General features: G+C 38.5%; 5 protein-coding genes across 13 annotated transcripts in view; 1 reads left to right on the top strand and 4 right to left on the bottom strand.

The window, feature by feature from the left end:
* Positions 1-46: 46 nt before the first annotated feature.
* LOC124309543 (protein Hook homolog 3) lies at positions 47-3,379 on the bottom strand. The gene is made up of 2 exons (XM_046773244.1): positions 3,238-3,379; positions 47-3,145 (listed from the first exon to the last, which is right to left on the bottom strand). The coding sequence occupies exon 2, from the start codon at positions 3,104-3,106 to the stop codon at positions 989-991; it is 2,118 nt and encodes a 705-aa protein (XP_046629200.1). The 5' UTR covers positions 3,107-3,145; positions 3,238-3,379; the 3' UTR covers positions 47-988.
* Positions 3,261-6,635, top strand: LOC124309547 (DNA-dependent metalloprotease dvc-1). 2 transcript variants are annotated; one of them, XM_046773254.1, is made up of 5 exons: positions 3,261-3,396; positions 4,269-4,429; positions 4,517-4,625; positions 4,752-4,871; positions 5,029-6,635. In XM_046773254.1, exons 2-5 carry the CDS (start codon positions 4,299-4,301, stop codon positions 6,304-6,306), a joined length of 1,638 nt encoding a protein of 545 aa, XP_046629210.1. In that variant the 5' UTR covers positions 3,261-3,396; positions 4,269-4,298; the 3' UTR covers positions 6,307-6,635. The 2 variants fall into 2 exon arrangements, with proteins under 2 accessions (XP_046629210.1, XP_046629209.1); XM_046773253.1 differs by lacking the exon at positions 3,261-3,396 and adding an exon at positions 3,549-4,031.
* Positions 6,636-6,676: 41 nt separating this feature from the next.
* LOC124309539 (uncharacterized) lies at positions 6,677-13,657 on the bottom strand. Of its 2 annotated transcripts, none has more exons than XM_046773238.1 (23): positions 13,584-13,657; positions 13,154-13,392; positions 12,826-13,080; positions 12,584-12,742; positions 12,349-12,491; positions 12,069-12,216; positions 11,471-11,655; positions 11,062-11,381; positions 10,814-10,989; positions 10,517-10,734; positions 10,217-10,436; positions 9,939-10,137; positions 9,643-9,856; positions 9,405-9,553; positions 9,191-9,333; positions 8,973-9,106; positions 8,759-8,885; positions 8,488-8,676; positions 8,039-8,377; positions 7,699-7,966; positions 7,331-7,610; positions 7,199-7,237; positions 6,677-7,111 (listed from the first exon to the last, which is right to left on the bottom strand). In XM_046773238.1, the coding sequence occupies exons 1-23, from the start codon at positions 13,594-13,596 to the stop codon at positions 6,949-6,951; spliced, it is 4,320 nt and encodes a 1,439-aa protein (XP_046629194.1). In that variant the 5' UTR covers positions 13,597-13,657; the 3' UTR covers positions 6,677-6,948. The 2 variants fall into 2 exon arrangements, with proteins under 2 accessions (XP_046629194.1, XP_046629195.1); XM_046773239.1 differs by having other exon boundaries at positions 6,958-7,111; positions 7,195-7,237.
* Positions 13,658-14,284: 627 nt separating this feature from the next.
* LOC124309542 (PAX3- and PAX7-binding protein 1) lies at positions 14,285-20,219 on the bottom strand. Of its 2 annotated transcripts, none has more exons than XM_046773242.1 (16): positions 19,607-20,219; positions 19,290-19,468; positions 18,499-18,658; positions 18,316-18,415; positions 18,069-18,226; positions 17,904-17,992; positions 17,595-17,794; positions 17,310-17,499; positions 16,735-16,858; positions 16,382-16,573; positions 16,071-16,270; positions 15,827-15,977; positions 15,533-15,728; positions 15,233-15,431; positions 15,009-15,127; positions 14,285-14,860 (listed from the first exon to the last, which is right to left on the bottom strand). In XM_046773242.1, the coding sequence occupies exons 1-16, from the start codon at positions 19,782-19,784 to the stop codon at positions 14,809-14,811; spliced, it is 2,487 nt and encodes an 828-aa protein (XP_046629198.1). In that variant the 5' UTR covers positions 19,785-20,219; the 3' UTR covers positions 14,285-14,808. The 2 variants fall into 2 exon arrangements, with proteins under 2 accessions (XP_046629198.1, XP_046629199.1); XM_046773243.1 differs by having other exon boundaries at positions 17,904-17,986; positions 19,607-20,218.
* A 2,294-nt stretch (positions 20,220-22,513) lies between these two features.
* The window catches only part of LOC124309295 (uncharacterized), a 39,805-nt gene continuing 36,001 nt past the window's right edge, over positions 22,514-26,317 (bottom strand). For 5 of the 6 annotated variants that reach the window (XM_046772801.1, XM_046772802.1, XM_046772805.1 and 2 more), the window contains exons 9-12: positions 26,115-26,244; positions 25,755-26,005; positions 25,355-25,462; positions 22,514-25,263 (exon numbers count right to left, since the gene is read on the bottom strand). In XM_046772801.1, coding sequence (XP_046628757.1) covers positions 22,876-25,263; positions 25,355-25,462; positions 25,755-26,005; positions 26,115-26,244 — 2,877 coding nt within the window. In that variant the 3' untranslated portion in view covers positions 22,514-22,875. The remainder of the gene's footprint in view (positions 25,264-25,354; positions 25,463-25,754; positions 26,006-26,114; positions 26,245-26,317) is intronic. The other variant, XM_046772804.1, reaches the window with a different exon arrangement.

The following is a 26,317-nucleotide window of genomic DNA, read 5'->3' as shown; positions in this document are numbered from 1 at the left end:
GTAATAAATAATATATGTCTTGAAGTTTTGGAATAAATTCATTACATTCCTAAAATATTGTAGTTTATTTATACTAGTAGTTAGAAAAACCATAGAATAGATCAGTTTCAACATAAATAAAAATTACTACAAATTTCGTAAGTACAAGCTTAATTCAAGAATATGTATATGAATCTTAATAAGCTTCGCAAACCGCGTATAACATAGCATTAAAAATAGTGCGATAATAACGTACGTTAAAATATTCTACAAATAAAATGAAACAAAATAATCAGCACTCAAATCGGATTGCCTACAATTCAAACTACATACGATTTTAGCAATCATATGTATATCAAATTTTTTACTATTATTTTACATAGATTTTAAAACAATTTTAAAAAACAAGACAAAATAGATCTCAATTCTGGAAATTTCTGACATTTCCTGTGCACATTGAACACCGGAAATGTTCCAGTCCAGTAATTGTATATAAACGGTTTTGTGAAAAAATTTGAAGTCGTTGCTTTAAATTCATTATCTAATTTCAAATGAATAGATACTAATTCTTCCTTTTTTTCATTTCAATTAGGATAAATCCCTGTATATAACTTTCTCATTCAGCAACTTATCAAGTCATCAAGCGTATAAAAACTTTCATGGAAATAAGTTACATTTTTATAAAATGAAAATGCAACCTTATACCATTATTTACAGTTATAAAATTGTCTTCATATATGTTTCAACATACAGACACGCTACCAGTGTGAGGCATTCTTGACTTGTTTGTAACCTGAGTCAACATTTTCTTTGCATACATTATTTATAATCATTCCATAAAATAGAACCTTTCATCTCAGTTTAGAGCGAAGCTTTACAAGTCGGTTCTAAAATACAGAATTCGTTATAAAGGCAGCCTCCATGAAAATTGAAGTCACTTCAATGAATCAGCAGATGCAAAAATTCATTGAAACTTGCACTGTGAATTGCATCAGGACATTGCGTAATTTTACTTAGAGTTATATGACGGATGGAATGCTTTGCGTGCAGAAGGCTGTCGTTGTCTAGCTAAAAATGATTGTCCTTGACCAGCGCCAAGCGCAGCTAAATGCTGGTCAACTGCTTCTTTATGACAGGCAAAACCCAGTCGGTGAAAAGCAGTGACCATCAATTTTTCTTCCATTTCCTTGAGAAGTTTATTCTCTTTGTAAGATTTCTCCATTTCTTCAATAATTTTTTGCTTCTCCATTACTTGATTGCGAAGCATCAGTAACTCTGAGCTAGAAGAAGCAATCGGCTTCAGTTCCAGACTTTTGAGAACATTTTTTGCTTTTTCGACATACTTTTTGTGGCGGTCGTCTAATGCTGCATTTTCGCATTCTTTTCTAGTGAGACTTTCCTGCAGCGTGAAGATTTTCTGTTTCTGAGATTGGATCGTAGCCTCACGTTCCTCTTGCTGTACGTTCAGTCTTTCGCACTCGATTTGCAGCCTCCGAACTTCCTCCATCAGCTGATTGATTTTTTTCTGCAACCCGGCACTGTCGCCTTTGCTCTCACCACCCACTTGACTTTCTTTAACTTCTTCAAGTTGATTTTCAAGCTCAATTATACGTTGGTTAGCCTTCCGATTCTGACCTCTCAAAGTGTTTAATATCTCTGCAGAATCATCGAGCAGAGCTTGAACAGAGGGAACTTTATCCTCGGTTCCCTTCTGAGTGAGTTTGAGCATTTTATTTTCATGCTGAAGGCGTAACAACTTTTCTTTCACTTCTGGAGGTATCATTTCCGTATTCTCAACTGCATCGACGTCTGACGGTTTAGCAGAATTTTCAGCAGCCTGTAGCTGAGTGCATTTCAATTCCTCGTTGTTCTCTTTCAAGGCATCCCTCTCGATAATCAGTCTGTCTCTCTCTCTTTGAACAGCGTTCAATTTTGCCTCCATTTTTTTAGACTCAAATTGAAGTTTGTCCGATTTGTTACTTTCCTCGTCAAGCTTACGATTTACTTCGGCCAGCTGCTTCTTGCACAATTCTAAATGATTCCTTAACATGGAAGCCCGTTTCGCCTCTTCTTCGTATTCCATATTAGCCTGAACATACTCCATATTTTTGTCTTCAAGAATCTTGACCTGTCTTCGCAAATCGCTCAGATCTTCCATTTTTTTTTTATAAGATTCAATCGTCAACTCATACTTGGTAACTTTGTCGGCAGTTTCTCTGAGTGCGTCAACCTCGTCTTTGAGGTGATTAGCCTTGTCAGCAGCTTTTTGTAAATCTTCCTGTTTCGAATGAAGATCCAAAACTTCTTTCTCCAGAAGTTCAACCTTGAGTCTATAATCGTCTCTGGATGACTCCATTTTGAACATCTCATCCTTTAGACTCTCCAGTTGTTTCCTAAGCCCAGAGTATTTCAAACTGGACCCAGAATCCTCAGGATTTTCAAACTCGTCTAGCCGCTCCTGTAGTTTTTTAGTCTCAGCGATCAGACCAGCTTTCTCTTCTTGCAGAAGAGACAACTGTTGGTCCAACTCGTGGCAACGCTGGGCCAACTGGTCCCTAGAATCTATAGCAGCTTGTAACTCGACCAAAAGTCTCTGCTGAGTGCCATCCCCAAAATCTAACGACTCAAAATTAAGACTAGCCCCCAGGCTGAGCCTCGGACCTTGCATGCAACCTTCGAGTTCTTGAATACTCTGCATGATAACTTGCTGTACAACCTCCTCCATACCCATTATTCTAGTTATATACTGTTGTTTCTGATTGCAGTTAACGGCGCATCCCAAAATCAGCTGTAACAACCTGCGGAGCTCGTTATGGTCACAGTGTTCGCCGATTTTGGTTGCATCTGGCTTGACGTAGCCGGATAACTGCTGGTTCAGGCATTCTACATAGTATTCGGTAACAGCCTCAATGATTTTCTTTAAATTGCTAACTTTTAGACGCCAGTTTGAACTCACTTCTGTCTTTATCTTGGAGCGCCAAACAGCGGTAAACCATTCAGGTGCTATCTGGGCCAAGGCCTCAGCCATAGCTACTCCGTCACTGATATCCTCCGGGGTCGAATGAGCTGCTTGCAACTCGAATGTGTCCAACCATTTTATCAAGCTCCCTAGCTGTTGATTATTCATGTTAACCTCGAAACCTTATTTCGCTGGTTAATTGTGGAGCTGGAAATCGGAGATAAAAATTGACAGTCAATAAACTTGGCATCGAACTTGATTAATCTTGACATTTTCAGGACTAATTGGGCAGTGATTACCTGGACACCTGGTTAAATCCCACCAACGAGAAATATCATTCGTCGCGCCCAGGGGCCCCAACAGGAAAATTGTGGACTTCTGTGAGCTTCGTCTAGTTGATAGTTCGTGGTCCCGCAACAGAATGAACAGAATGAAGTAGCTACATTTAACGATCAGTGGTATGCTACCTTCACGTGTATAAGCTCGATATGTCAACAGAATTCGTCGTGTTTGGTGTCCGCAACACTCTTCAGGCGGCCGCAAGCCGAAACTTTGAAAAGGATTGAAACTCTGATCGAAATTCGATTGAGACGTGAAATAAATAATTGACGTGCTTTTATTACGGACGCATGTTGTATGATTATAAAGCTGCGATTAAAAGCAATAGTGTTTTCTGCATGTGTTGGAGCACGTCAATTATTTATGTCAAGATTTAATCAAAATTTTCCTATTCAAAATTTTGACTCGCGGGCACCTTCATGACGAATCGACGTCAGTCCGTCAAACGCATGAGGGATATTTAAATGGATTTCGTTGTCAACGCGTCGCGCGGAATCGGTTTTTTTCACCTTTAACGCTACGAATTGAATCAAACATCGTCGAGTGTCAAGCGTTTAAATTTCCGTTGAAAACGGCTGATCGATTCCTCGACAATTCCCGAAATGCTACTTTGAGATTTTCTGATTTTGGATGATAGAATAACATTGCGAGGTTAGCAATGAATAACGTCGGCGACATAACTTTGGCCCTGGAAATACACCAGAGGCTGAACAACAACGTCGGCGTCACGGAGAACGCGATTCTCCCAAAAAATGTAATTGAAGAATAAAATTTCCCCTCGTTGAAAATAATTAGATCATATCATATTCAGCTGCGCTCGTGTCGCTACGAACTGTCAGTTGGAGACTCGTTGCAAAAGGCTTGCCGCAACGTGTACAGAAGAAAATGTTTCACAGATAATCGAGCTGCGTTTCACATACAACCAAATTTGTACCAAGCCTACAAGAAAGTTTGCGCCTCGATGTTCATTTTCATTGTCTTTTATTTTCAGGCGCAGGGAAAGGAGTACATTCCTAGAACTATGGTAGATCACACTCTGGAGCTGATCGATCCAACTCCGAATATTTATACGTTGTTTGTACAGTTCAATACAAGATATTTCTGGAATAAGCTGTTGCCTGTTGAGGTTAAATGGAGCAAAAGAATGACGACGTGAGATTTTGCTCAATTCCTCAATCATTGACATAAGTTTTTCAACTGAAAATAACTTTAGAATCGTGTTTCTTTTTATTCTTACAGATGCGCCGGTGTGTGTTCGTTTCACCCACGAAATAAACAGTGTATAATTACATTGAGTGCACCTCTTCTCAAATTACGGCCCAGGAAAGACCTTGTTGAAACACTTCTGGTGAGATATGAAATTGGTTTACTGATTTTATGGTGATGAGGAGAAAATTTATTGTTTAAAACTGCCCTTTCAATATTTCATCAATTAAAATCACTGCTCCGCTTTATTTACTTTTTTATCTTTCAGCACGAAATGATTCACGGATATTTATTTCTCACAAACAATAACAGGGACAGGGATGGTCATGGTCCAGAGTTCCACAAACACATGTACCGGATAAACAAGGAGGCTGGAACAGACATAAGCGTATGTGGTATCAAAATTGTACTTAGAGATCGTGATTGGACTAATTACTTGAATAACATGTAAAATCACGGAGAGAATTGTTCGTCAAATGACGAATGGATACTTTAGTTTCGCTAATTTACAAACATCTCGACTCTAATGTAAATTCTAATTTTAGGTATATCATGATTTTCACGATGAGGTGAGACTATATCAACAGCATTGGTGGCGCTGCAATGGTCCCTGCCAAAAACGGGCCCCGTATTTTGGTACTGTGAGGCGTGCAATGAATCGAGCCCCTGGGCCAAACGATAACTGGTGGAAAATGCACCAGCAGACATGTGGCGGACAATTTATAAAGGTTAAAGAGCCTCAGAAAGAACCAGCAAAGGGAAAAAAGTCTGCTGGAAAGAAACTTCCCGATATTGTAAAATCGAAAGATATCTCAGATTGGCTTACCAAACCTGACAATCCCAAAAACCATACACCTCTGAAGACAGTTGCACCGCCAAAGAAATCAACGAATGATCATATCGTTTCTAAAACTGTTGGCAAGGCTGTCCCATCATCAAGTCATCCCTCTACATTTACGAAACTTGGGAATACTTCCAACAATATTCACGGATGGGGCACAGGAGGTCCGAGCAATTTGGTAAATGCTCCAACGACCTCAAATGCTAGTACCAAGACTCCGAAATTTCGTTCAAACGGAGTTCTCGGCGGTTCTGGATGTGGAAAAAGCAATCTGCTGGATAAGTTTCCTTCTTCAAAGGCGTTCGAATCAAAAAAACCCACGATTATAAAACCTGAATTAAAGAATGGTAATGGTATTGCAATGAACAGTGAGATAGTTGATTTGTGTGAAACGCCAAACAAACGAAAAAGTACCAGTCTTGTTATGACTAGCAACAAAATGCCAAAGATAGATGGTGAAAAAGTTCCGGAGAAAACAAAGTGTCCTGTGTGCGATAAACCTGTGAGCATGTCCAAGCTTAACGATCATCTTGACGAATGTTTAATATCTGCCTCAGCTAGCGATCGAAATCACAGTACTCCAAAATCGTTCAAAAATAGAAATAACAATCTGGATGACTCGTCTCATGCTAGTAAAATAAATATAGAATCTAGTCCTATTGTTATAGACGACTCAAGTGGTTCAGACATCCTTCTGAGCCCGCCAATCGTTGATGGCAAACGAAAGTGTCTCGTTTGCGACGATTTTATTGATCCAGGTGTGACGTTGAGCGATCATCTGGAAGCATGCATTGGATCTGCCTTCACAGATGATTCCATTCCTGAATTTGAAGAAAACGACGCCGAAAATACAAATGGTGACCAACCGAAAGAACAAAGTTTTCCATGCCCCATTTGTATGAAGTTCATTAAGGAAAATATTATGAACCAACATTTGGATACCTGCCTTAGCAAAGACTTATTGAAAAACTATGCTGAATAAAATATTATATTGGATCAAGTACAGAGTCAGTACGAGTTTCTCCAAACGGATATCTAAAGCCTTGAAGTGTTCCTTTAGTGACGATAAAAATAAATCTCATAACTTATAACTATTATTTCATCTACTCGTGATAATTTAATTTGTTTTTTTAATTGACATCTGTTTTAGTTATGTTTTTTATTGTACGTTAAGATTTCTGTCTTTTTTTTGTGTGTAGCTTTAATATTCGAATTAATTTAATTTAGTAGAAGGATGGCATAAAGTATTATAATGAATGAAAATCATTGGTTTGGTAACTCTTAAAATATACAGCTTCAAATACTATTGTTTAAATGTAACTTATTCTTCCACTTTCTTTTCTACAGATACATACACTATTATATAATAACAATAATTTTATCTTCAGTTTTGACTGTAGAATATAAAGCCAAAATAAATATTGTTACTTTTCTAAAATTTAGTCATTAACCAGTCACGATTTTTTTCATATTAAATCCTATAAGGAGTATAAAGTATTTACGAACGTTTAATATTTAATCAATACTACTTCCTAATCTAATTTCTTCACATAAAAAATATGTTATCAAAATTATTTCTACCTTATTCATTGAAGTAAATATCCACTGTAGGAATCTCAGCTTTTCAGCCAAGTATTCGCGTTTCATCTGTATGTTTTGCGCAAAGACCGCACGAAAATTCTTGCACATAGTCGGGGTAGAGTAAAACTATTTGCTGCGGTGTCCAGTACACAAATAATGCGATGTCCACGTATACGAGTTCTACCATATTCTCACCCATTCTTATTCTGAAAAGAAAATTATTTACATGCGGATTTAATTGTTGTTACTCGCAATTATTCGATTTTACTAGTGGCTGAATATACGAAACTAACTTTTTTCCGTTCATGTCGTTGAAAATGTAGCTTCTTATTCTGAAAATACAGATTGTTCACATAAAAGATCAATAGCGATTAGTTAATATTATTCAGAATTATTTTCAAATAATAGGTAAACTTGAAACTAACTCTTTTCCATTCACATTTGTAGAGACATAGTTTCGCTCGAATAGCAATTTCTCACTGTGGTTGTAAACGGCTTCATGGCCTCCCTCTGGCACAATTTTTATTCTATCACTACTGTCATATAACGTCAAAGTTAAATTAGCGGAATCAGTCTTTGACGTAACTGCAAAGGTCGGTTTACTGCTGCGGCAATGTCCCAGTAATAAAGTTTCTTCATCTTGTGGAAATAGGGCAGAGACGTTATTTGTATCTCTCAAAAATGTCGCAGTCACCAGACAAGTACCTTAAGACACAATGTTGTTGAAGCCCTTCTTTCTCAATTACGCATATCAATATCATTTAATACATACATAAATTGACGAATAACTTACTAAAGAAATTTGTTGATATAGGATTATCCCAATATTCGTGAGATCTTGTCCTCATTAAAATACTCTCTATAATACTGAGATTTTCTAATTCATATACCGGAAGCTGCACCTTGTTCACATACAATAGCGGTCTGTTCGATCCCTTTGGGAATATTGCGTTTATGAACAATTTATCCGATTGCGAAAGATCGGCTCTACTCTTGTCAAAGTCCATCAGATCATAAAAAGTTCGTAACTCCAAAACGGCTTCTGAGAGGGTTCCTGTTAGCTGTAAGGTTCTCATTTAATAAAGCTGACCATTTGAAATCATGTTTGATTAATGCAGCAGCCTTCAACTTACATTTTCGTAGGTAACCAGAGCATGATACTCTCTCAAAGTGGACAATTCTCTGGACGCTTCGTAACAGGCTTCGGTATAAGGAACAAAATTCTTCCCCAAAGATTCTTGCCGACATTTTTCATAGGGCCAAACTTTGGACTTGCTCTCCGTTATTTGATCGTTGCTAAGTTTACCGCGTAATATTACTTGTAACAACGAACCTTTACTTTTCACCTCATTTACATCACCAGTTCCCCACGTCATATTCAATTCCATAGAAGAAATTCCACTCGGAGTATTATTCAGTAGACTGCGTCTCGAAGGCGTCGATGGAAGGAGACTTCCTGCAGAGATGTGCATCTGAAAAGGCACAAGGGTATGAAAAACAATTTAAGAATTACGTGAACGTCGGTAATGGCTGAAAAAATTTGACCATTTAATATTATGTAGAATCTGAAGTTATAAAATACCAGCCAAGGTTTTTGCCCCTGTTCAGTTCTGGTTGCCTTTATTTGAACTCCATTAGCAAATGAGTTCAAAGTATCGTGAGTGATAATGATTTTCCACTCTTGTAAGAAATCTCTTGATCCAATGAGTCCTCGAGTGAGAGAAATTCGCCTCTGTTTGCCAATTACATCATTTACGTATTCTACTTTTACCTGAAAGCACCAGGAAATTTATATTCACGGGAATTTTCTTCGGCTGTACAGTATTAAAAATGGTTGTAGAATGAACTCGCACCTCGGTCGGTTGTAAATCGTATAATTTAGCATGAGCCGCGATTCCACAGGTGCCTCCAGGTGGGACGTACGTGAAATAATCCATGAAGTGAAAGATCAAAATACCTGATTTCAGGACTGGCCATATTCTGTTATTTAAAATTGAAATGCAATCAGTTTCGTTCATGAATCTTTACAATGGTCGGAATTATTAAAACTGCATCTGATGTACTTACTGATAGTTACTGCGATGGGATGCCATTATATCGTCGACCAAACGATGCGGTGAAACTCGAGAATCGCAATCAAATAATTTGACGTTTAACTGACTGCCCAGTTCCGGTGCCGTCAGATCGAATGCCTTAAGTCCCTGATAATGAATCGCAACTTCTTAATTATGTGTACAAGAAAACCAAACAGTTCCATATCGACTAAGACAATTTTCATCTATTACCTGCAAATTGCTGTTTGGATGATTTCTTGCAGTGTAGATCGCCTGACAATTCGAACACATAGAACTCAACTTAGAATTCAAGAGAGGACCCCGAATACTAGTTGTAGTCCTTACATGAGCTGTAATACCGGTGGTTACATGCTCTGAAAATACAAAAATATTACCACCACTAGCCACCTATAATGAATAGACACTCGGATATGGTCTTCCTCACCTTTAGGAGTGATATAAGAGAAGAACATTTTTCCAACGGTAATATTTACTGGAAGATAGGCATGAACGGATCGAGCTCTCTGTGCCACGTGCCACAAGTCAGTAAGTGGATTATAACTCTCTATACCTTCGACCCCGTGAGTTGAAGTGCTGGAAAATTGACCCAAATTTGTAGTGACGCAATCAACTTTTTCAACAATTGGTATAGAAATGTTTGGGAGGTATAAAATGCGACGCACCGCAGTACGATGTGATTGTTACGCCCATGCGGTGTGTAGATAAAATCTCCCCTCATAGAAAACATGGATGTTGCTGTTGCGAAAATTCTCGCATTTGTTCCGAGATCAGTTACTTGCACGGATTCCATGGTCAGAGGAACGTTGATGCGTTGCTGATTGATGTGAAACGCCATATTTTGAAATATGTAGGCATATTCTGTGAGATCCATTAAAACTGTAAAAAAAGAGCGAAGTTTATACTGGTAACCGCATTACCAATCTACTATGATAAATCTGTGACACCAGTCGTCACTCACACTTGTAGCCTTTCTTGATGTTTGTTTCGTTCAAATGTAAGCACAATACTGCCTTTCCTTGAATCTGTGCAATTATTTCTACATGTACTGGTTTTTCCGGATTTTCTTTGATTTTAAACTGTTTCAAAACTTCCATTATATCCCCAGATTCCTTAATGGGTGCTATCTTTTCCAGCGCGCTGTCCGCTTTAATGTACAGCTGGAAAAATAAAACGATTATCGTTCGTTCGCACGCTTCGAAACCAATATCCATTTAATCGAGCGCACTATCTACTCACTGCAAGTTGATTCGAGTTAATTCCTGCTCCGTGATTATTTAGCGTCACGTACGCTACGGTGGGAACATTTGAGACGGGGTTTCCAATTATAATAGTCTGAAGCATGGATCCAAAGTGTCTGTAAGTATCCTGATAATCAAGTACATAGTTTCCAGTAACCAGAAGTTTCTTATTAGACGGTTTCCGGAGCATACGTGTAAATTGCGCAGCGAACTGTCCTCTAAAATTGATAATTCAAGCTTGTTACAAAGGTAAAATTGTTGGAGTTTCAACAAACTCTATAAAATATTTCAATCTCACATGCGAGTGTAGCAAGGAAAGTTGGTTTGCTCCATCGACTTCAAAGTTGTATAAAAAAAATTGTACAAATGTTGATCAGGCTCTCCTTGCATGTACCAGTAAAGGGATATCAATCGACTAAGCGACGGAGACGATACTATTAGTAGAGTCATTGCTGCGACTCTTAATTCCAAGTGTTCCGTTCTGTTGACCAAAATTGGCCAGTAAACTGGATGAATCTGTGAAAAAGTTTAACGTGGGTATTCAAAGAAGATTTCAATAAGTGGTTATAAAACGAAGCATGTTGTTCTGATGTACCACGTCGGGTCTGAGAGGAGCCGAAGGCAACGAAGCCCAGGCTGCAAGGAAACGCAGGTGTCGAGACTTTGTAGAATCGCCACGAGCAATGGGCTCAAGAAACTCAACCACTTTGCCTAGTTGGATGTTGGACAGACCCTCAAGCCAGACCATTTTTTTCTCATACTGTCTGCTCTCTGGAAATAATAATCATTTCGTATCGACGTATCGGTGAAAACAAGTCCACATAAGCAATTATCGAAAAGTACCTGTAAACTTGTCCAGATAAAGACGAACATAGTCATCTAGCATTTCGTAGGGGCAATACAATAGGCAAGTTTTGTAAATAAGGGTTCCATAAGTCAATATTGCTGTATTCTGAACTTCAGAAGCAATACTGTCGGGCAGATTGAGGAATGCTTGTAAATCTACGAGTAATTCTACGTCAGGTTTCCTTATGTGGAAAGGAAGATACGTTAGAAGTTGGACTGCGACGATATTCGAAACTTTCTTCTGTTGAATTAAGTCTAGGATAAAGAGCGCCGCGTCTTTGCTTCCAACTTGAGGCAGTGCTTCGAGAAAGAGGTTCCTATAAATATAATTTTAACGTTTGTCAATGGATACTTTTTTCTTGTCTTTCTCTCTCTCTCTCTCTCCTTTTACGCCACTGCGACTCACATTATAGTTTCTTCTTTGTAGCTCGTTCCAGATATTTGGTCATGCAAGTTCTGCAAGTCCATTCGCTCTAGCATCCCCATGTAATACAGAAGGTCGGCTATTGTTGTGTTGTGTAAATTTTCGACCTCGACATCGAGCCCTGGGTTTTCTAGACGCTGACTCAACTTTTCCAAGAGTCTTTCTATCTGCAATTTGACTTGTTATTTCAAATATTGATATGCCCTGTTAACGACGTCTTATCGGTCACATTCTAATGCATCCCATCGATTATAGATTAAACGACAGAAGAAAAATATGATAATAAAATCTTGGTTGCTATATTAAGATGACCTTACGATTTTTACACTTTATTTGATACTGCTATCAAGCTTCAAGCTACTATTTATAGCTCAATATGTATCTAACGTTACGTGAGTCATCAAAACCTATCATGCATATATTGGACTTTCACATCTGCTGCTGTACTATTTGAGATGAGATTCATTGCTGCAAACTCGATCAATCATTTTTTGACGAAGTCTGGGTCTTTTCGTTTAATCAATTTGTCCATTTATATAAATAAATCATTTTTCATTGTTCTGATGTACAGTGTACTTACAGGTCTTAATATTTCCGATTTTAAAGGCACATTCCTCAACATTGATACATCATCTTCTGGTAAATAATGATGCAGAGGAAAGGTGTTCATACGCTTTGTAGGAATAACTTCCGTTACTTCATTTATCGATAAAAGTCGAAAGACCTGTCTGCATGTGGAAAAAATAAAATACCGATACGAAGAGCGACATGTTGATAAAAACTTGGGTAGAAATAGACTCGAATTCATAACGAGATTGAAAGAAAGGCTTTGAATACTATTAGTTTCTCATATATCAAACCTTGCATATAGGAACTGAGCTTCGCCAAGGCTCTGAAAGGGTTGTACAAAAATGCCACCAGTTGCGTTGACAAATTCAATAGTATCTGCATCGTCAGTTATTTTCATCTCGTAAAATCTCTCGCTGGATTTCATTACAGGATTCTAAATAAACAAGAATAGCGTAAACTTTTCGTTTTGGTTTTTTATACGAATGGAAATGAGGATTTTCTTTAGATCGTGACTATCGTCATTACTTGGTCATTGTTAGGGCAGCTCATGTCGGGCACATTGCTCCAAGTTCGGATTCCATGCCCTTTGCAGGTTCGTGGATCGACAGATTTTAAAATGGATTTCTCATCAGCACTTTGAGGCATTACAACATACTCGATGTTACACTCGCCGTAGTGATTGGTCTGAAAAATAATACCTATAGACCAAAGCTCCAGATTCCCAGGGGTGTGAAACTAATTACTCTTGATTAAAATTGTCACTTCACCTCAATGGAGTGAAAGGCAGAGGTCAGATCTTGGTGGATGTTAGAAATGTCCAACTGCAGAATACCCGCTATGCTTTGTTTAATATTGGTAGCCCAAGCTGGCTCTGTTTCCACACTTATATTTTCAACGCGGCCTAGACGATACCACACCCTAAAAGGATTCAGCATTTCCAGGGCTTCATCGCTAATGTCGATTGATTCTCTAGTACCTTGATTTGACGGTCCATTCCATGTGCTGGTTTTCAACGATTGCAACTACAAGTGCGAGTCAATGAAATTAATGATAATTGAAGGTACGGGGAGTTGTAAAATGGATAATTCTGCGAACCTGCATTAAAACAGAGTCTTCCTGATCGGCCTGAATAACGAGTTTCCCATGAAAGCTCCAGACGGATTCGGCAGAGTCTGGTAAAAAAACACCAGTGCTGGACGAGGCATCATAAGAGTAGACGTATTCTTTGCCCGGTATAAATAATTTTTCACTTGCTCCTGTCACGCAGAGAGCATTTAGCACTGACAAAATAAAACCGTGAGAACAAAGGCTGAAACATTTTCTCACACGAAGATCTGAAAACAGAGTAAATTTATCACGATATAGAAAAAAACCACCACCTTATCCTTGATGCTTTGGTGTAACTGTGCGGTAGGAATAGCTTCTTGTACAAAAACTTGTATTCTTGGTAAAAACGATAATACTTATTCACAAATACGGTAAATAAGAAACTATTATATTCAGAAAGCATTCCAGAAAGCTGTACCTGGGTGCTTCATGATGTGAGCGATCAGTAACACTACGGCACACTGGCTTCATGGAAGTCGTGGAAGAGATGACCCTAAGCCCTGCTATCTCTGTACCCTGCATGTCTGTGTGCATAAGTTTGATTCAGGGACGAGAATGTATGCGTTATCCCCTCAAATAGATTATCCTCAATCACATCGCCCGGCTTCCCTTTTAGTTTGTATCATCATATAATAATATAACGTATGTACGGTGAACACATCACGAGGGCGAGTTTTCAGCTTTGCTACTACAGATCGGCGAGGTAGTGGGTGTTACTAAAATCTCTTTTATCACAGCACATTATCATGGATAATGCGGTTGAATTTATTCACTGCCAAATATCCATTGCTTAATATTGCCTACTGCAACATCTCGTATAAACTTCCTTGTATGATTATAATAAATTATTCTCAATGGAGCTAGTTAAAAAAAAATTGGTACTAGCATTACTTAATTTACCTGTAGACTGTTTAATAACATTTAACACTACTATGTAATAAGCAGAGTGTTAGTAGGCTAGATTTCTGACCTGGCTGCTAGATATGTATATCTATATACAAATATACAAATGCATTCTTATCTCTTTAAGAGATAAGGAGTAGTGCAGTTTTAAAAATAGATACTTTTAGGTCTTCGTCTGGTGGGTCAGTGTACACACATGCAAGAGTTCGACAATCCTATACTACAAAGAAACTGGTTTTAATTTCACAAAATAAATCCAGACATTTTAGACAAATTTCGCATCATCGATAATCAAATATCGTAATGGACCTGATATTTCACCTATATTACGTATCATTTTAAGCATATCAATCATTGTAGAAGAGCGAATATTCATTTCTCAAATCAGTTAATTATTATTATTTTTATCATTTTTATTAGTATTAATATTATAAATATTTACAAAACACGTGGAGAAGTTATTCCCGTTTATGTTGCATTAACCTCGAACCGTTTACGCTATTTCAATTATGCATGGTTTCTGTGTCTATACAGAACTGTGTCTTTTCATGTTATTTCATGGGCGGGGGGTCATTACATGGTTTGATTGAATAATTTCTTATTATTCAATATCTTACAATAACTATTCAAGATTGAATCCTGTCATAAAAAATTACAGTTACAATTATTAATGTATCTATGAGATGTGATGAAACGTTGATTACTTGGTTGAAACTTTCAAAGATTTCTAATTCTCTAAGCTATGAAGGTTTGATTATTTTCAGGATCGACTTAGAATATTCCCACGCCTCACTGTAAAAAAATTTATAATCATATTTTAACTTTATGATAATTTTCAGGTGATTATTTAATCTAGGTATGGTATTCATCTATCAATTGACACAAAAAAATTAAGATATCTGTATATTTTAGCAGAATTTAATGGAGTATATCAACTTACTTATGGCTTGGATTAGCCTGATCCAGTTGTTCACTGAGCTGCTGAATGAGAACGGCAAACATTTTCAGATGATCTATCGTTTCACCCTGTAGCCAAGCCCGTGGAAGAGTGCTCATTATCTGTAGGAAGAAAGTCAGGGAATGGAATAAAAAAATGTACAATGAAAGGCGTAAGTTTTACCCAGAGTAACGCGAAATTTTTCAACATGATGCCGGAAATCTTACCATGTTAGCTTTGGTAAGAGCATCAACTGCGGACGACACTCTTAAACCAGCTAAAAGATACCGATTCAACAGTGATCCCAGAGCCAAGTTTTTCAACGGAGTATCTCCGATCAGTCCTTGCCAGCTAAGTAAATTGCGGAGCAGTTTAACTGCCATTGAGAATTGTCTTTGGAAAAATTGATGTTTAGTATCTAAAAGCCTGTAGGAAATGACAGAAAAATATTAGTTTCAATCGACGTATGAAGCTACAGGCTAGAAATGCTTTAATTTTTGTACTATAAAAAAAAGAAACAGACTTACTGCTTTGGGAATATTGGTATAAATACATCGTTCTCTACAGCCAGTTTCATCTTGTCTAAGATGGCTGTGAAAAGCGTTAGTAATGGTTTGCTTTGATCGGTAAGGTTCGGATAATCTCTGATTAAACGGCTCACTGTGCCTACTAATCTCAGAGTCTGAGACGTCGACATGGGGTCCCAGATTTTTTCGACAATCACTGTCAAAGTGTAAAAACAATTAGATACATTTAAGACATCGAAGAGAATATTTCGTTTTCATTTAGCACTTTTTACACAATTCAGAAATGATTCTTACGTGTAAGTTTCGGGAGAACAATTTTTTCGATTGCAAATGGAACCAGCCTGACATCAGGATCACTTTTCAAACTGTCTTCTGTTTCTTTATTGTCCAGTGCATAGAGGAGCAACGTGTTGTACCACTTTGTTCTTTCCAAGTCAACGCTTTCCTGAAAATCAATAAATGAAAGGAAAAAAATTTACTCATATTCAAAATAGTTATGGCTGTGAAAAATTGGCCTGAACTAAAAGTAAGCTCTCACCATGATTGGATTCCAGGTAACAAGTTGCAGCCTTATAATTGGACATATAATCTTGGGTATACAAAGAGGAACGTAAGCTTCGGTGTAAGCGACTATGTCAGTCTCTCGCCATTGTTCTAATTTTGATAGAATTCCACGAACTGTACAAAATTCATCAACAACGTCTGAAAATACATCGCTGCACTCATTGTCGATATCGTCTGAAAAAATTAAAAAATATCATGTAAATAAAAATGATTTCTAACAGTTGGATATGATGGAAAAATATTTTCAAGCGAACAACTGTGATTGGTAATATAGATTAGACTCACCTCTTTCCTGCTTAAATGCAAGATTTTGCTGCTCAGTAACTTCGTCATCACTTGACATACCATCAATGTGTTTCGGCAAGGTGGATGCTAATTCTCTAGCTCGTCTCCGACGAGCTCTTCTACCTTCCCTCTCTGTAGCTCGTCGGATTCTTGTTTCGTCTTCAACGCCTCTTCTGAGAGTTCCTTGACTCCCTGGAAATGAAAAATTGTTTAATGTACATTTTATGATCGTAAAAATAGAGTTTTCTTTGGGTAATAAATAATGACGAATAGGTAGAATTTATTTGATGTCAGCATAGAAATTGTCAGTAGAATTTCAAAAAACGAATAAACAGTAAGAAGAAATAACTGACTGGCGGCAGAAGTGATCTCTTCGGCTTGATCGCGAGTATCTTGTCTCCGCCTCTCCATCAGCTCCGCTGAACGTTCTCCATAAAGATCTAACCAGCGTGATTCCAATCCGATCACCAGAGGCAGCTAACAAAGAATATAGATGTTAGGTTTTGTTTAAAAACGGTTCACATACTTACCAACCCTTATATCTAGAATTAATTTTCCTTACAATAATCTCTGGGAAATATTTGAAAAAAATTAGAAGTACGTTTTGCATAATACAGAGAAGATCCAGACCCCTGGCAACGCAGGTTGACAGTTCACTACTCATATTAAGCGTGTAAGTCGTCGATCATAATTATTGTAACGATGCATCTCTTTCTTAAAGATACCTTTCTTGTTTTGTAAAGTGAATTTTAGAACCGTTCGAAATTAAGTCAGAGTTCAGAAATTGTTGCTGATAGAAAGAAGTAAATGCACGTGTCAATAAGTTATGAAATTTACTATGAGAACGTGTCTCTGTCCAACCACAGGCACCGCATGTAATACCCCATTGCTCGAAGAAAAAAAAAAGCGTGACAGCGTATGAACCCACCTTCTCATCAAGACACTCTACCAAGTCAGTGACATACCCACGCAACTCTTGGTAATATCTGAAGCGCTGTGCAAGTTGTGGCGCTCGTGCTTCACCTTCCTCCAGTTCCTTGTGAGTTTGTATCAATTCCTCGATTACCCGATCCCTATCTAGAAGATGACGTCTGCACACCTCTCGCAGACTCTCCAGCCTGGAATGTATAAGATTAAAAGAAATTTCCGGATTTTTTTGATTTTCAATCACAAGGCAATCACATTTCTCTGAATCATATGATGAAGTCATTACCTTCCACGCATTTTATTGGCAACTTCTTGCGGGGTAACAGGTACGACTTTTGTGGGATCCGGCGGATGTAAGGAAGGCGGAGGTGGCGGAGCTGGCATCATCGCCATTTCGAGAGGTAATCCTGGCGCAATTATTTGCCCAACATTTATACCCATCGAATATTGTTGTTGAAGCATCGAATCTTGCTGGGCAGCAGCGATCTATCAAAGTTATGATAAGATGGAAGTTTTGTTATGCTGTGCTCGGAAAAAATTGATGAGATTTATCACGAATAATCTCTGAACAAACGGTTTTTAAATTAATTGTTACCTGAGCTCCGGTTACACCTTTCCTGATTTGTTGTGCTTCCCATTCTTCCTCTTCGTTACCATGCTCACTTTCGTTATCTGAAACTGTACCTTCGAATAATCAGCATAATTGAACGACTGGGAAAATTTAATAAGTAAAAATATTCATTCAGTTAAAGGGACCAACATTTCTCTCGAAGTTGAGAAGCGAAAAAAGCTTCCCGCCTTTTCTCTTTGTCACGTGCGTCTGTATTTACTGTCATGTCGATTCGATCTTGAGAATCTTCATCATCGCTTCTGTCATGATCTTCTTCCCTGACAAGTCTGGATTTTCCTTTCTCTTCCCTTTACGGAAAACAAAAGTATATCAGTTTTCGTTTAAATTCATTCGTGAATACAAATAAGCTTTCAAAAACTGGAACATCACAATCTACCTCTGCTCCTCTATAGGTATGAATTCGCCCCCTAATTCCCTTGCTTTTTGCCTACGCTTTCGTGCGGCGTGAATCATTGCAGCGTCGGGTATACATCCACCTAAAAAACAAATGAAAATAGTTATAGAGAGGAAAGAATAGCGAATCAATGCGTCGGGCACTCAATCGACTTTCTCTGCTTACTCTCCAGAAGTATCTTCATGGTGTCAGCTCTGTCTGTATTTTTTCGAAATTTATGGTTACTCGCATCATCTTCCTCCTCTTCGGACGTATAGTCATCTTTGCCAGCGACGAGGGCAGCTCTTCCATTCAATATCAGTGGATTGGTATTTTTTATTTTCACCTACCACAAAGAATATAAAGATATTAAAGTTGGTGTTACATAAATCCTACGAACTGACATTACAGAGTACATGCTTGAAAGGTCGGAATTTAGGGATGATTTAATAAAGGCACTAAATCAGGGCTCGGGAGGGATACGAGTTGATTCGTATGAATGATCAAAAAACTTGGATACATTTTTTTACTTTTTATACAATTATTTGGTGCAAGATGAAATCGTTTCTATCCTTCGACTTCATTAACAGATGTTCGAATCGAAATTGATTAATGAGATCAAACAGATTTTTACAGAAGTTAGTCAGAAGGTGAACTTCTTCGCCATTCTCCAGCAATTCTGGTCCATGAATTCATTGGCGTATTCTAGCTTGTGTCAAAGTGGAGAAGACAAACGAAAAAAAATATGGGTATTTGTTTTATGCCATACATCAATTCGAATCGTTGCAATATTGTGTCGTATGGATTGTGACTACGTAGTCCACAGGACTAAGAGCTTAAGGCATTAAGAATGCAACTTAAGTTAAGATCTTAGCCCGTAGATACAATTGAACTAAGAATAGGAATCGAGATTATATAGAGATGAATAAATTGCAGCGATACTAATAATATAATAAAACATCATAGAGATAGCTTACTACTAGATCGTCTGTCTTTATTTCTAAATCTTTTTCCTGTTTAACGGACATGTTCGCTTGCTCAGAGTCCACTTGCATTTTCTCTTCACCTTTCTTTTTTTTCCGCTCGTGGTCAAGCTGTTTCATCAGCTTTTTGCTTCTTGACGATTTCTTCACTTTAAATACTTCTCCGTCGTCGGCTGAAACATTAAGCGACATTAAGACATCGGCTAAAACTTAAGTCTCATTTTATCGACTCGCGTCATCCGTCACAATTTTGTACACGTATTCCAACGACAATCTTGTAAATTGGCAGCAAATGAATATCAGTTACATACCTTCATCAAGCTCCTCTCCGAAGCTGAGGAGCGTTTGTTTAGGTTTATCCTTCTTCTTGGGTTTAAGTTTCGAGGATTGTGAATCCTCGTTTGAATCCATGCGGTTTTCGTTATCTTCATCATCCTCGTTAAAAGGCCGCCGCCGAATGTTCCTTTTCGGTTTATTGAACAGCGACATTTTCTTCTTCTGATTGATGGATACTAGACGCCGTTTAGGATTTCTCGCGCACCAGCTAAACTGTCAAATGTTTACTCCAGTCTGTTACGTAATTGATAACGTGATAACGGGATATATGCATAAACCGAGTCGCAGCCTGTATGCAGCGGTGCGATACCAAAGCTGCAGGTATTTCTTTTACACAAAAATCGCCAGCACCAGAAATCAATGGAATATAGTTGCGATCGGGTGGCAGGGGGCGGTGGGCACAGAAATTTAACCAAACAGGAGGCGAGCTATGCTATATACAGAATTTATGGGCTTACTATGCTAAATTATCGATATTTTTTACGGTAAAACGTGCATTAACGTTCTATTTTCTTATTTGATATCGGCATTTTTCACTTCCGAAACAACTATTAGACGGCCACTTGGAATCGTCGTACAAACCAACGTACAACTCGTTGATTTTTTCCGCAAACTATACCGTTAGCCATTCGGTACGTAGATGGGGGACTTGGTGTATTCATTCGGTCTCTGCCATTCACCAAAGAAGGTGGTTCGACTGTCTTTAGGATGGATTTTCACGGGCTGCAAGCAACGCGATGCTGCGACAGCAAAAAACTCCGAAGGTAAATAAATATCTAAGAATTCCACTCGCAAGTGTTATCGGTATACTATGCTCGCAGTTGTAATTTTGGTAATGCTGTGCAATCGCTTGGAGAAATGATTCGATGATAGGTATTTCGTTTCTGGCTTCATTTCCGCAGGTACCGTAGGTATGTTGTACATTTATATCTGAATCATGATGCAAGGAAATAAGCTGTGTCGGAACTGAAAACCGATTTTCGCTCAGTCTACGCATATCCAAGATGACGTCACAGAAATCACGTAAATAATAATATAAACACTCAAGGACAAAAATATGAAGTTTTTTTTTCATTCCCTACAGAGGATAATTTCGTTTACGTTATTCACGTTTGAATTTGTCGTTTGCATACAAAAATGATGTTACCTTGGATATGTTCTTTGATTGGTTCAATTAAAGCGTGTGTGCATTGTTTCACCTTCTTACCTTATGATTTGAATATTATTAAAAGTCGTCTCTGAAGTTAGTCATTCGTGATCGTGTTTTGTTTACAAACAGCAACGCACGCCGGAACAAGGCGATCGTCATTTATTACTTATTCGTTCGATTATCTTTCGCGTGCCAGGTTGGCGTCGTCTAATATTCGTTCTATTTAAGCCCAATAATAACATCCAGCAATAATTTTCTACGACAGTTTGATCCTCGCAGTGATAATGATCTTTGAAATAGCTAGTGTATAGTTTATTCGTTCGTAATTCATCGATAAAATTTGAAATATGTAGGGCAAGCGCGACGTCGAGTCAACAGTTGGTCGAAACCACAAGCGTTCGCATTTCTTCCACCATTTCATTGGCGAGAGGCAAAAAAGTCGTTTTTATGTACATTTATCCGATATTTACTGCGTAGTTTCGATTGAGTGTCGTAATATTATTACTAGCTGGTTGTTATTTGTGCGTTCGGGTCGTCGTTTGTTTATCAAACGTAGCGAGAAGATGCGGCGGCCATTTTGTACGCCTCATAAACTCTTCGAATCTGGACAAGTTCAGACGCGCGCGTCGCGGCTTCGTGTTTTTTAATTTCGTAGTGAGTGATAGTGGCTTCATTATCGTGATTCTGCGACTGTTTATTCGCGAAAAACTGATTTGGTAAGTCGAGTGAATATAATTATAACTAGATCATTCGATGCGGACGGTAATTGAACAAGTGATGTTGCATTCGGTGGCTTTTCCGTACTTTTTCATTCGAATACGAAAAAAATCTACATCGCTGCTGCTTACGTTGTGCGACAATCTCGTTTTTGAATCCAAGCTGGAATTGGTAATTACGTTTTTCCAACAAATTAATTGACCCAACGTCAAATTGATTCGATAGTTTTAGACAGATAAAATTTAATTTAAATGCCTTCCTTCAAGCATACACTGCTTTGCAATGCTCGTTTGAATTTTTTTTAAAAGCAAATTCCAACTTTTTGGAAGTGTGGTTAATCAAATTTTTAATAATTTTACAGTAAAAATAGAACGGAACGACGGTATACCGAAGGATTTATGGGACTTGAAGTGAACCGTGTGCTGTATGCAGTAGGAAGTGCATGGAAGTGAAATGGGCTGACATCGTGCAGGCGATCGGTTATTGGTAAGTTTCTCTAATGCAATTTATTGGTCATTCCATTCTGTGCCACGGCCAATGTTACAAACCGTTTAATTGCGCGATTTGCGCCTTGATTTCAATGGTTAATCTGGCAATATATTGAATCCTCCATTGAATTTAATCCCTCCCACAAGACCGATAAAATTTTATCTCGAAATATAACTGCATTGTTGCGTGGAAAGTTGGTACCATATAATTCTGGGTTAAAATCAGGAGCCTCATAATTTTTTCCCCTGCCAATGCACGCAAAATCCCAATGGTTAAGTAAATATTAATAAATTATGAAATTCTGTACTTATAAATAATGACTTGAACTTGGGCAAAAAAAAAAAAAATTTGATTAAAAAAGAAAAAAAAAGGAAAAAAAAATTATAGAACGAAAAAGAATCCGGAAAGCGAATGGAAGAAATTAAGTAATATTATTTGAAAGACTAGAGGTAGTGAAATAAATAATTCCTGACAATTTTATAGTTTTATAAAATTTTATATTACTAGACATATTTATATACAACAGATTAAATACTGTTATGTTTCATAAACTGTGTTGACATCACAGCTGTAACGTACGTACAAAATACATCGCAGTAAATTATCATAATATAATACAATACTACCAGTAACTTCTTATATCGATTATAAAACAGTGATAAAAACCTATAAGGATTATTATGCTAATTGAATTTTCTATAACATAATTGGTAGTAGCATGCCAGTTCTCGATAAGTCAAGAACTTGTTTTTGGTGGGTTTTGGTCAGGTTTTTTAGAAGAAAAAATCCCAAATTTAAAAGTCAAATAAGCCGCTCCGCTTTTCATTATGCCGATTACTCTCAAATGTTCATATCAAACATTTGTAACTCGACAAATTTACTTATAATTTATGCATCGTCTTGACCTTGTAATTGACCGACAATTTTACGCACCCAACCTGCTCGGCTCTGGCCTGCCGAAACATCATCCCCCTCAATTTGTTTCTCCTGGCTGTTAATAGTTTCCGCCAACTCAACGTTACTACGGTTCAGCGTTCCAGTAGTTTTCCTCAAAGACTTTTGAACAGTGTTTTCCAGTTCGCTCTGGAAGACACTCTTCACTTTTAGGTAATTAGGTTTTCGAGCAACTGCGGGCTTAACTTTTCCCTCTGATTTTTCAACTTTCGCAAATACTTTTGGGGGTGTTGATATTTCCGGTTTACGTTTCACCGGAATTGGCGGAGCGATTTTTGGCACAGCTGGAGGAATCTTTTTATAAATAATAGCCGAAGTAGGTTGTGCAGTCTTGGCCGATATCGCCTCGTCCATATCACTAAATATTGCACTGTCCCTGAACACTTCTTCCGTTTCGGGGTTTACGTAATTTTCTATCGTCTCGAAAGACTTTTCGTAAAAACTATCCGCCTCATTTTCTCTATGCTCTAAAATAAACTTGTCACCATTTTTATCCTCCGATAATTCCATCTTGAATTCCAAGCCATCACCAACACTCGCGGTACGCTTCATAATACTATCTCCAAAAAGTAAAGTAGGATCTGCGTAGTCGGATTGTGCTATGCGAGCACCAAGTCCGGAGCTTCCCTGTTTGTAATAAACGGAAGGAACTTTCAACGCAGATTTCGACGAAGATCCGTTGTTCCCTCCAGCGACGCATCCGCTCATCATTTCATCAACGTCCGACGAACTTTCCCTCGAAGATTTAGATTTACTCTTCTTTTTCACCTTGTTACTGCCGATCGTTCCAAATTGTCTGACTCTCTCAGCCTCGTCGCTGCATCCAAGAGTCTCAATGCTCTCCGTTGACCTAAGTCCATGCAGTATACTTCCCTTCTTTGAAAATACGTTTTTCAACAACGTTCCGGTGCTTAAACTCGCCCTGTAAATCTTGTGGTCAGGATGAACATTTGCGCTGGCGGATGTTGACGATTGAATTTCGGAATAGGCATCGGTGAAGGAGTCCTCGTCAAGGGAGTAGAAAAACGTCGACGTAGACGTCGATGTTGGGAACTTTGCAATTCTACCTTCCGGTTGACAGGACGATACGTATCTCTCCATGTCCTCGAGGTTGATTTCAGCTGGTTTATCTGACGCTATTGTAAACGGTCGTTCGCTCATCGGTTTTCCATCCCTCTGCAAGAATCTCGACTTCGTTACTTGCGGGTAGGAAGGATTGTCGTGAGGATTTATCTGGAAACTTCTAGGCAGCGAACCAGACTTTTGCGTTGTCATAGGCAGGCCTTCGCACAATTTCGTTAACCAAACAGCCGGCCTTGTCGGACTATCACCTCCGTCGATTTCCTCGTCCTGTTGCCTTACGCCTTCCCAAACTCTTTGCAAGTTATCGTAGTTGCCGAAACCTTTGGACTCGTCGTTACTTTTGGCGCCCTTGGTGGCAGCATCATCCTCTTCTTCTTCATCCGGTTTCGTAATCTCGTCTTCGCCAGGGATGGTCTCATATATAGGCTCCTTTTTCACGTCCTCTCGTTCAGTTTCCACTGTCGAATTTTCCCTGATACGAAGCGCGGTTTGTATCACTTTACTCTCGGTGACGATACTCTGTTTTTTAAATGCTTCGAATATCGCACGTTTCTCGCTTATTCGATTCGTACAATTTTTAACAGACGACGCCGACAAATCGCTTTCATGATCATTTTCTACTCTCAGATTATCGTAACGAAGCTGCAAACTTGTGTGGTGATCTTCGCGCGGCGGAGGCGACGTTGAATTCCTGGCATTGTTAGCTCTCACCAATCTTTGCTCGCGTCTAGTCAATCGCATCGATCTTGTACCCCTGTGATTGTTGTTGTTGTTATTATTATTGGCAGTATCGTTCTCCGTCTCACTGTCCGACGTATCGACGGAGAGCATGTGCTTATTGAAACGCTGCTGCTGACGCATGTTTATAATGCTACTCGTTCTCTGCTTCTCTAATAATTTTTGAAAGTCTCGATTTTGCATCAATATGTGACCAACTATCTCCTCCATTGTTTGCTGCGCTTGCTGCTCTTGGTTATCTTTATTTTTATCTTTGGTAATCGTCGCCGCAGGAGGGTTTGAAGGGAGAGGTGGCGGGGCAGAAGAATTATTGCTGTTGTTCAATAGCTGTGTAGCTTCTTCCGCGATCTCTACGTCGTCCGGTAACTCGTAAGGTTCTGGGTCGACCAGCGTCTCCTCGGTGCAAGTTTCGCTGTCCTTTTCTTCTTCGTCCGACCGATTCAACGATACGTATGACTGGAAACCGGGTTCAGACTTTCTGCGCCAACTTGCAAAACGGTCCTAAAATAAATTGAAATGTTGAAATTGGAAGTCTACATATTTATTCGCAATTAATCAACTGATGAAAACTTGTAGATACGAATTGCTTTACCTTGACTTTCAAAGAACGACCGTCGGCGGATCTGTTCAGACTTTGGTCTCGACCGTTACTCGTTATCGACTCCGTGGACTGATTTTTACTCAGGGTACTCGGCATGTCCTGAAATTTCCACGACAGAGATAAAAGATTAGCTTACAATCGTCTGTGAATTTAAGTAGATGAATTGAATGACCGTAAAAACTTGAATTATAATACCAATAAAAAATCAACGTTAAGCCCTTAAGGGTTTACTTAAGTAAAGCCATTCCAAAGATCGATTGCCATGTCAAGCATGACGAAGACGAATGATCGATGGGTGTGAAACGAAATAAAAAAGATGATATGGTAGGATTTAGCGGTATGGCAGAGCTTTTTAATGAAGAAACAAAGAAAGAGTATTTGTGTTAAGTACCTTGACCCAAAGGTTAGAAGAGGAAAGATTGTTACATGTGTCAAGTTGAGGAAGTATCACATTGTGCCAAATTGCAGTGCTCACCTCGATGGCGGACACGTTAGGTTCGGTTTTACGTCCACTTTTTCGCAACTTGTTTCTGAGGCCAGTTTCAGGCTTGCGTCTCTCTCTCTCCTGTTTTCTTTTCTCTAAATATTCAGGAGGTGCCGAATGTTGTTTTTTCGCCGATCCCTTATCCGCCGTACCTTCGTCTGATGAATTTTTAGACACACTTTTTAACAATTCTCATACTTTTGCAACGGCATAAAATTGTTACAAAGAAATGCGAGAAAATGACGGATTTGAATAATTTTTATTTACCTTCGGGTTGTGTCTGTCCAAGTTGCATCACTAGCTGTCTGGCATGCGAGGGAATGACTGCGTTATAATTTTCTAGAATCACCCTTTTTATTTGCATCGTCCATTCCCGTTTCTGTTCCAAGTTGCGAGCCTGAGAGATAACGTTGATAATGTAGAGACGGATAATGAATTATCAATTGAACAATGGAGCTAGTTATAACGAC

Source organism: Neodiprion virginianus, chromosome 7, assembly GCF_021901495.1.
Source record: "Neodiprion virginianus isolate iyNeoVirg1 chromosome 7, iyNeoVirg1.1, whole genome shotgun sequence".
Lineage (NCBI taxonomy): Eukaryota > Metazoa > Arthropoda > Insecta > Hymenoptera > Diprionidae > Neodiprion > Neodiprion virginianus.
This window is presented reverse-complemented; position numbering and strand designations above follow the sequence as displayed.